The sequence below is a fragment of the Lethenteron reissneri genome, chromosome 32 (assembly GCF_015708825.2).
Source record: "Lethenteron reissneri isolate LAM-NWPU_2019-01 chromosome 32, ASM1570882v1, whole genome shotgun sequence".
NCBI classification, from domain to species: domain Eukaryota; kingdom Metazoa; phylum Chordata; class Hyperoartia; order Petromyzontiformes; family Petromyzontidae; genus Lethenteron; species Lethenteron reissneri.
The window spans coordinates 926,385-940,832 of NC_083810.1; the positions used below are offsets into that span (position 1 = coordinate 926,385).

The following is a 14,448-nucleotide window of genomic DNA, read 5'->3' on the forward strand; positions in this document are numbered from 1 at the left end:
CAAGGAACAGATAACTTGCTGATACTAATGAGAAGGGTGATACTGAGATATAGATTTCAGTAAAGAGACCAGGTCTGGCTTGAGGGCAGTGGTTGAGATGCGTAAAATGCCACGTAAGTGGGAGTCGCTCATCCTTGACCTCAATCGGTTCTTATTTAAGTTTATGACTGAGAATGTTTGCTCACACAAATATATGGAGCCGAATAAGCTCAGTATTTTCTTAGCGAATGACCGCATTTCTGGAAACCTGCTTTTGTCCAGCTGCCGGTAAAAGTCAACAAGATAACACTGCTGGTGTTTTCCGCGGCACTCATCGTCACACTGCAGCTCAATGAGCTCCAGCTGCAGCTGTGGAGGAGGATCATCAGGGTCCACGGAGAAGGGAGAAGAGAAAAGCAACATGTCCTTTTCAATAACTGCAAAGTCCCGAAAGCGTTTGTTAAATTCCACAGAAAGAGATGTGATGGCTGTTGCATAACTCTTCATTTGCGCACCGATGTTGTCCTGTGGGAAACTGTCAATGACCTTTTTCAAAGCTGGGAAGTGCGCGGTGCAGGGCTCTGTTTGGGACAAGTGTCTTTGGAAAAGTTGCAGTTTGGTTCCAAAGGCCTTGATGTGAGCATATAGCTGGATCACCACTGCATCTTTTCCTTGAAGATTAACATTCAGCGCATTCAGATGCTTCGTTATGTCAACCAAAAAAGCCAGATTTGCCAACAATACAGGATCGGACATCCCATGGCTGACACTCTCACACTCCCTCCTGTAGGAGTCAGTACTACACGCCACGTGTGGTGCCACTGCGCTATCCCAGTGCTCACCCTCTAGGGCTGGTATTACACCCACCTACAGGGTATCCGCGATGACGATGCATCGCACGCCGTGCCTCGCTAGAGACGGTATTACAGAGTGACATTCACGATGTCACTACAGTATTATCTACTGACAGTAGTCGTATCTACTAACTATACAGTAGTATCTACTAACTATACAGTAGTATCCACTCACTCTATAGTAGTATCTACTGACTATAGTAGTGTAGTGAGTCCAACTGAGTCGCAGACGTTTTACTTTAGAGGCAACACATTTATTTTCTTGGTTCTTTCGGTAAAGTCACGTAGAAGGGAAGTAATAAAATAATAAAAATAAAACATAATAAAATAATTCTCACGACGTTTCGGCCACAACGCAAGCAGCTGTCCTCAGGTGAAACCAGGTCTGTCGAGGCGACAGCGTCTGAATGAAACAGCACACGTGCTTGGAGCATATATATAAGCTGGGTGGGAAAGGGGGGGAGGAAAGGGCGCCTTGACAAAATATTTTGCATATCAAGAGGAATTTAGCATATTTATGGGAAATGCAGGTATGTGATTAGTACTACTTATGTCTATAGTCAATATACAGCAGTGTGATATACATTAGGGTGGGTAGAATAATACATAGTGTAATATTACAATGGATAAGGTATATAGGGTGGTTTATAGCAATACAGTATGTAATGTAATGTTGGGTTTGTCTAAGGCAGTATATAGTACGGTGTAGACTCGTGTGATGTAAGAGAATAAAGTTTAGATGGAAGCATATTATATTTTATACGACGTAGAATTGTAATGTATTACTTACTGTTAGTAACTCAGCTTATTGTAGAGTATATTTAGTATAATGATGATACTATGTAGTTTATACTTTAGTTGTTTGCGTGTTGGTTTTAGTTGCTGCCGCTACATACTATTAACACTTCTTCCCTTTATTAATGCTACCCCTATCCCCTCCCTGTGATGCTGCTAATCCTGCATAATGCACGGGCAAAGTAGCACTAATCACATACCTGCATTTCCCATAAATATGCTAAATTCCTCTTGATATGCAAAATATTTTGTCAAGGCGCCCTTTCCTCCCCCCCTTTCCCACCCAGCTTATATATATGCTCCAAGCACGTGTGCTGTTTCATTCAGACGCTGTCGCCTCGACAGACCTGGTTTCACCTGAGGACAGCTGCTTGCGTTGTGGCCGAAACGTCGTGAGAATTATTTTATTATGTTTTATTTTTATTATTTTATTACTTCCTTTCTACGTGACTTTACCGAAAGAACCAAGAAGATGAATCCCTGCAGTCACGAAAGCTTTAAATCGAAACACATTTATTGTAACATTAACACGTTAACACAAAGGGGTAACTGCCCCTTCACCAGATACAGCCTAGGGTGGTGACCACCCAGCAAACTACACTATACGTAGGAGTTACATCTACGAAGGGTCAGACCCTCACTCGGGTCCCCGACCACGTGTTGATGCCTCATAGGATGTAGAGCGTCCAGCTTGTAGACGTAGAGCTTCTCGCTGTCGGACGAAGAACCCCGGTCCCTCTCAGGAACCCACCTTATATCCTCCCAGGTCGGGGCCGCTCCGCCCTCGGCCCCGCCCACCTTCTCGAGTGTTCTAGCTTCCTCTCGATCCCCCTTGAGAGCTCTCCCTGGACACGTGATCACCCCCTAGCTCCCTCCCCCCCACCTGGGGGCCTTCTCTGTGGACACTCCAGATCACGTGTCTACAGGATCAACCAGAGTGCCATGGCCCGGGGCAACCCTGCCCCTGGGCCGACACTCTCCCACTCCCCCTTGTGGGAGCCCGCACGACACGCGATGCGTGGTGCCAGTGCTATCCCAGCGCTCACCAAGCCCTACTAGGGCTGGTACTACACCTGCCTACGGGGTGTATGCAATGACGGTGCATCGCACGCCGTGCTGTGCTCACACAGCAACCCACCCAGTGCTGTTTGCGACATAGGAACATTGCACGCTGGCACCATACAGTGACATCTCTGATGTCATTGCAGTAGTATTTACTGACTGTAGAAGTATTTACTGACCATAATAATATCTACTAACTCTACAGTAGTATCTACTAACTGTAGCAGTATTTACTGACCGTAGTGGTATCTACTGACTGCAGTAGTATCTACCGACTCTATAGTGGTATCAACCAACTCTATAGTAGTAAATACTGACTCTACAGTAGTATCTAATGACTATAGCAGTGTAAAGACTGTGTCAGTAAGTCTCGAGGTGAAGACAGGGTGTCAGCGAGGCTGGATGCAAAGGCAAGGTGCCAGCAAGTCTGGAGAGTCTTGGTTGGGAAATTCCCTAGAGGATATAAGCAGGGCAAGAAGGGATGTTCGGGCTCTGTGGAGAGGGACTCGGGCCATCGTCGCTGTCTTCACGTCGTCGCTGTCTTCACGTCATCACTGTCTTCAAGTCCTCGCGGTCTGCTCGGTCATACGATCTCCACGTCGGCATTATCTCATGACGACCGGGTCCTAAGCTACGTTACGTGAAATAAAATAAACCTCTAAAGTTCGAGTCCCGAGTCATTACAACTGGTGTCAGGAGTGGCAAGAATTAAATGTTAAGATACGTCGGAAGAAAAAACCCACTGGGTGCAACTTTAGACGAAGGATAGGAAGTTGAAGAAGCCCCCCTCCAAGCAGCCCCGGAAACAGGGATCCTGGTCAACAAAACCCTGGAATGATGGGGAATGGCGGGAGAAGACGGAGCTGGACGCCAGCAACCGCAGCCGCAAGCCACAGAGGGGTGGCAGGAGGTAGCAGGACGGCTCGACCTGCTCCTCACAGCCGTCGCGCAGCTCTTACTGGAGCTGACCGCGACGGCGGCGAGCAGCGGGGCCGTGGAGAGCGTGGGACAAGACGCGACTGATGAACCCGCGCGATCGCAAGCCGCGACGCTTCCTGCGGCGGAGCAACTGCGATCACCAACCACAAATGCCGCCGCGAGCGCGACGTATGCGACGCAGGAAGCAGCCGCCATTTCTACCACGACGCAGAAAACGGCTGCCATTACTCCCACAGCTGACGCGACACAGCAACCGGCTGCCATGGCAACAGCGTCTCATGGCGGGGACTGGCCTGCTTTTACTCGCTGTTTTGAGGTGGCCTACCAGTCCATAGGGTTGACGGAAGAGGAGGTTCTGCGGGTCCTGCCACAACGGCCCTCGACGACGACGCTCTTGCGGCATTCCGAGCCATTCCAGTTGAGTCGAGGACCACAATTCAGCGGCCGTCTTTGAGCCACCATCCAACACGCGGCAGAAGTTCCTGCAACGGAGGCGGGGAGAGGCTGAAATGCCCCTCGCTTACCGCAGCACTTTGATAGCACTTGGGCAGGTGGCCTATCCGCGTATGGATCTGGCCGCACTGGACTCGAGAAATTGCTGGTGCTCGCGCAGGAGACTGGGATCGCGCTGCCTGTCGTTGATGAAGAAGCGCAGACGTCCCTATGGGTGGCCAGGTGCCTGCAAGCTCATGACGGCATGAACCGGCAGCCTCGGGTAGTAGCCTGGGCAGGTGAGCCCCAGTTGAGCGGTGCCTCGACCGCCCGATCGGCAACGAGCAACACACGACGGTGTAGCAGGATCCGGAGCTGGAGAGGGAATGGACTGCAGCAGTACAAGGCTGGGTTCAGACTTGGTATCGCGTGGTATCTGGGTAATTTTTTTAAACATAAACCCCACAGTTTGTGAGTTAAAAGTTGTGTCCACATACACACAGACACACGGGGACAGAGAGACAAAAAATGACTTATATAGGTAAGATTATTAAATATTTATAGTCTTATTGTGTCTTACTTGACACTTGTCAGAAGATATAACTACCTCATTACATCTTGGATTTCGAAGAGCATCTACGAACAAATATATATTGCGTCTTTCTGAAAACTTAAATCATAATTTGCAGCGTTCGGTAAAAGTCTCTGAATTATTTATAACTTGGGGTGCATTTCATTGGACACAGAGGCAGGAGTAGACTGCCACCTGTAAGAGGGGAGGAGAGTTTTCTATTTTTCCTATTTGTTGATAACCGCTGAGCGACCATTCCCCCACGGCCAATGCCGACCGCGTGCCACAGGGATCGAGGCCCTGGTGGGTTGGCTGCTGGACCACCCCGACGTGCAGATCCCGGACATCTCGGATGTGGAGAGCGCCACGTCGGATGACGTGTCAGACGAGGACCTCCTGGACGAGGCCGAGGAGGTGGAGGTGAGGAACACTCCCGGCACCGCCTCGCGGCGTGGGTAGCCCTGCGGTGCGCCACCCACGCCTTGGCGACGGGGTGCGCGATTCTGTTGCCAAGACCGCTCGTGCTGCCCATCCATAGTCACACAAACTCGGGTGACTCTCGTGAGGCCAGGGCAAGGGATGCCAATTGAAGGCTCGTGTTGTTGTTACGGCTGGAACTGATATCAGTCTAACGTTAGGACTTGAGTGACGCTTTGAGGGTGTTTTTTTCTTAGTTTGTCATCCGAGTTGTCGTAAGGGTTCTATTAAGAATACCAGTTCCTTATTAAACTGAATATCACTTGCAGTAAGGATATTGAATTTCATTAAACTTCTGATGACTTGACAGTTTATTACAGTTGGTGTAAAAGATTTGTTTAATTTTGTCCCCTTGATTGTTGCACGTTCAGTTTCTTCTTGTGAATCCGAATGGCCTTGGTGTATTGCATTCAATGAAGCCGTATTTACCATTGGCTGTGTGTGCGAGTAGATGACGGATGGCAACTATGGGCAGCAGGTGTTCGTGACCGAGAGTCAAACATTTAAAAAGCGTGGAGATTTCCTGAGCAACGACGACTACGCCATGTACATCCGCGATAGCATTCAGGTGAGACCCACGGACCCCTCGCCTATGCCGGCCCCAGTGAGTTCAGTGCATCCTACTGCTGGTCAGGGCAGAGAAACCTTACTACCTTGCAATTCATGTCCAAATTAAGTTTACAGTGATCGTGTCATCGGCTAATCTGAGATGGTTAACAGCAGCTTCTTCGTATTCTCCATTATGCATTTAATTCTCCGCTCCGATGTTTGAAAACATTTGCTAATTATGATGAAACCTTGTGAGAGGGGTATCTTTTGCCTGATAATGTTTTGTTATTCATGTCACGTCTAATTATTCGTTTATTTAGGCCATGGCTTGTTGCGCTGGATGACTGCATCACTTTCCACGGAGTAAATTTACTTCCATTGTCTACAAAGGCTCTGCTTCGTGGAATTTGATATTCATGAGTCGCTTCCAAAATGTTACGTAATGTGTATGGTCATTGTTATAATCCTCCCGGCACACTTGCTCGGTTGGCTGGCCTCTCAATTGTCCATTAGTTTGTTCCCAATAATTTTCAGAATTATTTATTCCTGTGATGAGAAACGGTTGGAATAATTTTGGAAAAAACAACAACTTGATAATTAACAACTCACTCCAAGTCCGCTGAAGAAGGACTTTTCAACCGGTGCATAGTGACTGATGACCCAGCACTTGCTGATCCGCTCTAGTCACCCGCACAGATTGAAAACTCATTTCTTTAGAACGGTCTTTTATCTTTAGTTTGTCCTTCCCCAGCACCTCAGATTAGCACGGGTGGCTACATACGCTTCGAAAGAAGTTTAACATACGTACATACATACCTACTTATCAATCTTCTATCTCTGCTACTATGGTCACTGTTCCCATGAACCTCGCGCATTGATGTCTCTAACCGTGTTGGGGACTCGGTCGACCAGACTCGCCCTCCCTGTGTACCACTGGCGCATTACACGTCTCAACAAGCCGATTCATGCTTTTCATGCTTTTGCTTCTTTTTTTTGACTGCTCCACCTTAGAATGCCATCCTATTGTTTCTACAGTCTGATAAGGCTACATGGGCGTTCTTTGTCTTTGTGCATGTGTGTACGTGATGCCGCAGGTCGGGATGATGGTGCGCTGCTGCCGCAGCTACGAGGAAGTGCTGGAGGGTGATGTGGGGAAGGTGGTGAAGCTGGACCGCGACAGCCTGCACGACCTTAACGTGCAGTGCGACTGGCAGCAGAAAGGGGGCACCTACTGGGTGCGCTACGTCCACGTCGAGATCCTGGGTAGGGCAGCCTGTGCCACCCTGCACGGCCCGCACGGCTGCGCCGCATCTCCCTCGTCACGCTTATAGAGCGGCCATCAGCGGTGGTGATCACTGGCGAGACATCCGGGCAGAAAGCGTTCTTATTCAGGCAGTAAACAATCCTAACTTTACGCAGTCCAGAGAAACAGAATGGGATTATCAAAACTAGAAGAGCACTACACCAGGGAACTTCTTTCGTATAACAGAATAATAACTTGTTATTAAATCTCAACACACCTTGCCTGTTATTGCCTGCAGTGGCCATCTGTGAGAGGATAGAGCGTTGCCCCCTCGCGTGCGTGGGTTTTCTCCAAGTGCTCCAGTTTCCTTCAACTTGTATATCAAACACCGGTTGGCTGAAAACATCTTAAAATTAAAAACCCAATGCAGAACCCTCCTGGAAAAATAAGGAACGATGTAATATTATTCTTGTTATACTGTTACTCAACATTGTTGAAAGCAACATAAGTGTAGTTTTGTGCCACCGCTTTACCGACACCATAGCCCTTAAACGGTGAGCGTGTACCGTTGATTCTCCATTGAACTCGCTCGCGTGTGGCTGCCAGATGGAACGAGCGTTGTGCGTTTGTGTGAACCCCCCTAATGGAACATCTTCGCCGGTTAGAAACATTTAGGCTGGCCTGCCTACAATCCATCCTGGGTTTAACCAGGCTGGATTGTGTGAGGAGCTCGCATATTCTTGAAAGATCTGGACAAAGTCCCATCGGTGAGCTCCTCTGGCAGGCAAGGCTGCACTGGCTGGGTCATGTAGCCTGCAGGCCCTGCCACCGCATGCCTAAACAGCTTTTGTTCGGCCGGATCGAGGGGGCTAAACGGGCGTGGCACGGGCTAGAGAAGAAATGGAGTGATGTGGTACAGGAGGACGTGGAGCTGAGTGGACTTGCCGATGACTGGTACCAGCGGTGTCAAGATCGGCCTCTGTGGAGGAGGCTCGTGAAGGATGCTACTGGGCAGTTGGAGGCAGTCGCCCTCCAACAACAACGGAGGGCGGAGGAGCGACGCTCACAACAACGAGCGGAGCGCCGGGTGGCTAAAGCACAGCAAGTTGGCACATTAGGAGGCACAGGTGGTGCATCAGCCAGTCATCTCAGTCAGTCAACCCGTGGCACCTGGGTCTGCCCCTTGATCTCCTGCCAGCAGGCGTTAGACACTTCATGTGGTCTCAACTTGCACAAAGCCTGGCACAAGTGTTTTTTGTCGTTGTGTGCGTGTGTCTCTGATGTGTGTGTATGGCAGTGGGGAGCGGTAGTGTAGCAGTTAATGCCGTGCGCTACGAACCCGGCGACCCAAGTTTGATTCCTGCTCACGGCCAACATCAGTGATGTATATCTGAACCAGTCCTGGGCCTCCCCTAGGTCGACTAAGCCTCAAATGAGTACCTGGTGTGGTGGTGTAAACATTGCCACTAGGGAAACCAAGGCGGACGGACGTGGTGCTGGCCACCCACCCTCTCGTGTGCCATGCTAGCCTCATTTATGCTCGCTAACAACACTTTCCCCAGCAGCCTGTTAAGGCTACACGTGTGGGACCTTTGTCGTTGATGTGTGTGTCGGTGCTTAGGCTACCCGCCTCAGACGTCTCACTCGCACATTAAGGTTGGGGACAAAGTGAGAGTGAAGGCTTCCGTGGTGACTCCCAAGTACAAGTGGGGCTCGGTGAACCATCGCAGCGTGGGCGTCGTTAAGGGTGAGTGCCACGGTGGCCGTACTCAGTGCCCTGCTCAGACGACGCTGGTTTTGCATTGAAAGGCGAGTTTAGTGTAAATGTCTGTAAAACAAATTAAACAGGGCGTTTGTTAGCATACGAGTACTTTGCGTTTAACAGTACACAGAGGTGTGCATGGCGTGCACAAAGCTCCTCAGCCTCATCCAGACCACCAGCTCCAAAATAATTGAATGTATGGCCATTTTGTCAGCTTAGACCATCAATTGAAAAGCGTCGTGAAAATGTGACCAGAGAGCTTTTGTACATGCGGGGCACACATCTTTGTCTGCTGATAAGTCTATTGGTGTCAAGCCAGCATTTATTTTTTATGTCATGATGGGCTTTCTCATTATTTTAGTGTTTTAATTATACGAGCACTTTACGAATTTCAATTTTAAGTGGTGATGTCAATGATAACTGAGTAATCGTAGGGGAACGGAATTCCCAAAGGTGAGCTCCTCTTATTTCTCTTCAAGTGGCAGCCTCCTGTTGGAACTGCATGATTTCCCTTGGTCTGTCTGCGGACTTCCTCTTGTCACCGGCTCCTCTTTGGGGCAGCATTCGTTCTCAATTGCAGATAAACTGAGCAACGTGACCCGACAGATTAAGAGGAGTCACAGACAACAGAGATGCGGTTTGGGAGTTCAGCCGTGACACCGATTCATGCTTTCACCAGGTTTTGCATTCCAAACAGTGAGCGTTAGGGACGAGCCAGGATCTAGGTTGGCTGAAATGCAGCTGGGTGTTCGTTTGAGCCACAATACCTGGCCGATCTCGTCAAGGAGCATAAACCAACACACAAATCGCGGTCATCCTCGCAGCAGCGGCTTTTGGCGAGCCATCGAACAAAGATGTTTGCCGCATTACACGCTTTCAGATGCGCTTCTGCGGCCGTCTGGAACGCTATTCCTTCCGATATTAGGAAGCCACTCGAGCAATGCACTTTGAAACTTAGATTGTAAACTAATTTCTTTAGAACTGCTTTTTGTGTTTAGTTAGTTGTCCTGCCCCTGCACCTCTGATTAGGGCAGTTGGCTACGTAGAGTGCAAGAGAATTTCAACACGCGTACATACATTCATGCACGAGTGGGCCATTCTGCGCTATTTTCGTAGCCCATGACCTTGTGTAATGGATTTTGAATACAATATCATGAGACCATAGACACGACTGTTCTGAAGAGAAAAACCCATCTCACTCCGCACAAATCTCATTTCCTTTGGTTCTAGGGCTTTGCAGTGTTACCACACTGTAGATTCTGAAGGGCTTCGATGATCTTTCACCCCTGGCTTCGCGCCGTGTCTAACCCGTGCGTCCTGTCTGCCGTTGACTGTTCATCACCGCAGCCTTCAGCGCCAATGGGAAGGACGTGATTGTGGATTTCCCACAGCAGTCCCACTGGACCGGTCTCTTGTCGGAGATGGAGCTGGTGCCCAGCAGCCACCCCACCGTCACGTACGCGCACCGCCCCAGCCACCAGCCGTGTCGCAACACAATTGCCGATCTCTCCCATGCAGGGCCAGCAATTCGACTGACGTGTCACACCCTAGTGTTTTGCAGCAAAAAACTTTCACACACGCGCACGCATGCAAGTACCTTCATGTTAGCCTAAGAGACTGTCAGGGACATTCGCTCAAATAGTTAGGAATAAATAAGTAAAACACATTTTTTTATCCAGAGAAAATTATTCGGAGGTGTGGGAAAAACCACAGATTCGTGGGAAGGCAGCCAGAACTGGTGCCAGCAATTGCCCAAGCTCTGTGGTCCTATATTGGAATGTTTGGCCAACTCCATTGATGAGTGGTTATACATGTGGGAGGAAACCAAGTACCTGGATGGAGTATTACTCAATCCCCATACAAATGTAATACATGTGGAAATTAATCCACTAGCTACACTGCTGTACTGTGGCAAGCCAGGAAATATCGACCTCGACACTCACGGGTAGGGATGAAGTTTTGTGAATTTGTGTGATCCACTAACCCTCACTGCCTCCACAGTGCTGGAGTACGTGATACGTGCAGCATAATCGCTCGCGTTGAAAAGTGCAAGCGAGTGTAGCACATGAGACAGTGTTTGGCCAACATCAAATGCAACCGTGTTGATGGCTCCAGGTGCCTCTGTGGTATTCTCTATCTTTAACGTAGGGCTGTGTCTGCCGAGATCGGCCTGTGTGGTACAAAACGGTGCTGTTGTCTGCAGGTGCGACGGCTGTCACGTCTACCCGATCGTGGGCCCGCGCTACAAATGCCGCAACTGCGATGATTTTGACTTCTGCGAAAACTGCTTCAAGTCGAAGAGGCACAACGTGCGGCACGTCTTCGACCGCATCAACGAGCCGGGTGGGCTTCCTGCGTCCTTCTGCTTTGAAGTTTCATGGTGGACTGTTACAGAGAGCGACCTGAACTTACGACAGCACCGTCTTAGTGCGCTAGTCTATACACTCAGTTTTTCAGTGCTTCTTTTGTAGCTAAACAAGATTTTGAGTTCATAAGTAAAATTTCGTACAAATTATTGAGCGAAGGAGTGCTGAGTAAAGGGTTCGGGATATTTAGGGAACGAACAGAGAGTCTGTACCTGATGGAGTTGGAATGGGGAGCATGGGAGGTTGACCAGGGCTTTAGAGAGGCACCATATTCATGTCCCTGTGTTGCACCATGCACGCGTCCTACCAGCGTTCTGTCATGCCCAATTTTGCGTGAGTCGGGTTGTGTCGCCGTTGAGAAGCGCCGCGGGATCACCATTCGCCCCCCCCTCCCCTCCGCCACCTACAGGTCAGACGGCGGTGTGCGCCGGCCGCTCGGGCCGCCATGTGCGGCGGCGCCAGGGAGGCATGGGCTCGCTCGTCGAGGACTGGTCGCGCGTCGTCAAGGGCGTCACGGCGTCGTCAGCGGCGAGCCATGCGGCGCGCCTCTTCGATGGCTCCCCCTGGCAATCGTCGGGCTCCCAAGGAAAGGTCAGAGCCAGGGTTGCCGCTGCCGCCGCGATTATCACCGTATCGCGAGTCATTATCGATTTTTAGGGTAAGGGAACACATTGAATCCGATCAAAGTTTTGTCGCGTAATCCTCCACCACCCACCCGACATAGCCAAACAACTTGAATTGTCAAGAGTGCAAGTGTTGAAGCAGTAAATTAATTATTACTCTTGACAACTCATCCATTAATGTACGACTTGGAATTTTTTGCAATTAACTCGCTTTTGTGCTTTGAGACTCGGAGCACAGAACAATGTTTGTGCGATGCACTTATCTCCCTCCATCACTTCGCTTGGAGTGATGAACCACGTTGGAAGGATTCTGAATTTGGCATTGAGGCCCGATGATAAATCCGCAAGGTCGGCCCAAAACACGCTGCTGTGTGGCCCTTGTTGCTGTTTCCTGATTGCTCAATTGATCTGTAATGGATGATAAAACTAGTGTCATCCACATTGATTGATCATGTTTACCCACACAATATGAATGGCTTGGAATAGAGTCATAAGCCTTTCCTCCTTTGTCCGTGCCATGGCCTTAAACGTGTCCTCCTAGGACAATCTCACGTGACCCCTAGCGGCTCCGTGCTCCCGCGGCCTTCAGGTTTTGATTGCGTTTGCCTCCTGGTGCCGTGCGTGCGAGCAGCACTGGGTGCGACTGGAACTCTTCCCAGATGTGCTGATCCACCGTCTCAAGATGATCGTCCACCCAGCAGATAGCAGCTACATGCCCTCTCTCGTCGTCATCTCAGGTAGGGCCGGGTGGGAGTGGCTTCCGCAGAGCAGCATTGCTTTCTCAGCAGGGGTGTCGTGGTGGCGAGATGTTAACTACCTCGCCTGGTATACAGGAGGTCATTGGGTTCAAGCCCAACCCTGACGCCTGCTGTATATTTGGCCTTTGTATGTTCTCCCCATGGTCGCGTCTATTTTTTTTCGGGTCCTCCGGTTTTTCCATCCACATTTGGAAACGTATTTAGAGTATTTGGCTGCTTTACATGTCGACATGATACGCCACTTTTTTGCCTATCATTTGTGGCCAGGTTGCTTCTTAAAAAGAGCTATATAGCTCCGTGGGCCTTACCTAGAAAAGAAAAAAAACCTGAAGAGCCAAACGTAATAAAGGAGATGCACGTCAACAGAAGCGTGGGTACACCCGCCTCTTTAAACTCATTTGATCGAAGTGGAAGAGTAGACCATATACCCACAAGACTTCACGCTCATGGAGGCCCTCCATGCATTACTGGTGTGAGCTAGCAGTTGCACGGCTACTCCTTTACCATTTTTTTTTATCAACAAATCAAGCACGTCAGCAGGTAGGGCACACAAGACGTAGATTGGGCAGCCTGGGCACAGTGCTAGGCCTGTATGCGAGGGGGATACTGGAGTTGGCACTCACCCGCAGTGGTTTAATAACCCCACATGGACCAGTTGGAGGATATTCTCTATGAGGTTGGGGTTCGGGTGGCAGCATTCCCAATCTTTCACGCGCAAGACATCTGATAGGCCTTGTCCTCTTGCAGTGCAGCATGTGAGTTGCCAGCTCATTTTTGTGGGGTTTCTGATTGTCCCACTGTGTGTATGGGTTCGCTCCCAGTGCTACCAAATTCTCTTTCATGCAAAGTGACATCCTGTGACATCCTGTCTTGCTTTTGCCTTGCATTGCTCAAGCATGAACTGCGCTGACTTTACCATGTGCAATCACATCGTGCTTGTGAACTGTCCTGGAGGCTTACATTTGGTCTAACTGGGAGCCAGATTTAAACAGTGACGTTTTTTTTGTTTTCTACAAATGTGGTCGTCTGCCTCATTATAATGAACGTATTTGTTGATGTTGCGTTTGAGATGTGAACAATAATACATCAACGAGCATTAGTCTGCCGAGTCGTCTCTGTAAAAGAAGGCTTCTCCTTCACAGGAGGGAGCTCTCTCACGACCATGATCGAGTTGAAGACGATCAACATCGCGCCCACGGATTTTGTGGTCACCCTCCTGTCGGACTGCTGCGAGGTACTTGTGTCTTCCACCAATCAATCAGGCGGCAGCACGGGTGCAATATCTCTAGAATAGGAAGACCTGGCTATTGTAAATGTGTGTCACTGCGGTGTTCCGTCGTTATTCACGAACTTGCTTTGCGTGATTTTGGCTCGCTGCAAATCACATCTGGAACTCTACACGACTGCATCGAGAGAGAAAGAAAGTGATGAGAGAGAGAGAGAATGGGATGCGAGAGAGAGAATGGGATGCGAGGTGATGAGATAAAGTGATGTAGGGCATCATTATTTAAAATAAGTTCATTTATAAGCTCTTATTTCATACTTTTGTAATGACGACTTGACACTTCTCTTGATGGCACTTTATTGAAGACACGTTCACTTGACATCAGGCAGAGATCCCACTGCAACAGCCCCGAGTCTCCGTTATATATCAACCGAGGCCACGCCCCCCTTCTCGATCATTCTCGCTGACTCTGGACGCTCGCTCTACCGGCAGACTCGACCGTTCCGTCACCTGACCCCACGCTCCCTTCTCGAACATTCCCGTAGCCACCAGTCCCTTGTCATTCACAACTGATACCCCTGTCATTACCTCCCGTGGCCACTAATGTATTCGTACTGTAGGCTGATTTCCCTGTCATTACCTCCCGTGGCCACTAGTCCCCTCACACTGCATACAGGCTCTATTGTCATAACACTTTTATATTTATTTTTTATTTACTTTGTTTATTGTAACAAATTTAAATGTTTGTTTTGATAATTTTCATGTATTTAAGAGTTCATTTATGTATTTATTTATTTAATGTAATTCATTGAC

At 49.2% G+C, this 14,448-nt stretch overlaps 1 protein-coding gene across 6 annotated transcripts in view; it reads left to right on the forward strand.

The window, feature by feature from the left end:
* The window catches only part of HERC2 (HECT and RLD domain containing E3 ubiquitin protein ligase 2), a 156,604-nt gene that overhangs the window by 75,716 nt on the left and 66,440 nt on the right, over positions 1-14,448 (forward strand). For all 6 annotated transcript variants that reach the window (XM_061563689.1, XM_061563691.1, XM_061563692.1 and 3 more), the window contains exons 47-55: positions 4,922-5,052; positions 5,561-5,677; positions 6,753-6,921; positions 8,523-8,648; positions 10,011-10,119; positions 10,867-11,006; positions 11,439-11,620; positions 12,284-12,389; positions 13,553-13,644. In XM_061563689.1, coding sequence (XP_061419673.1) covers positions 4,922-5,052; positions 5,561-5,677; positions 6,753-6,921; positions 8,523-8,648; positions 10,011-10,119; positions 10,867-11,006; positions 11,439-11,620; positions 12,284-12,389; positions 13,553-13,644 — 1,172 coding nt within the window. The remainder of the gene's footprint in view (positions 1-4,921; positions 5,053-5,560; positions 5,678-6,752; positions 6,922-8,522; positions 8,649-10,010; positions 10,120-10,866; positions 11,007-11,438; positions 11,621-12,283; positions 12,390-13,552; positions 13,645-14,448) is intronic.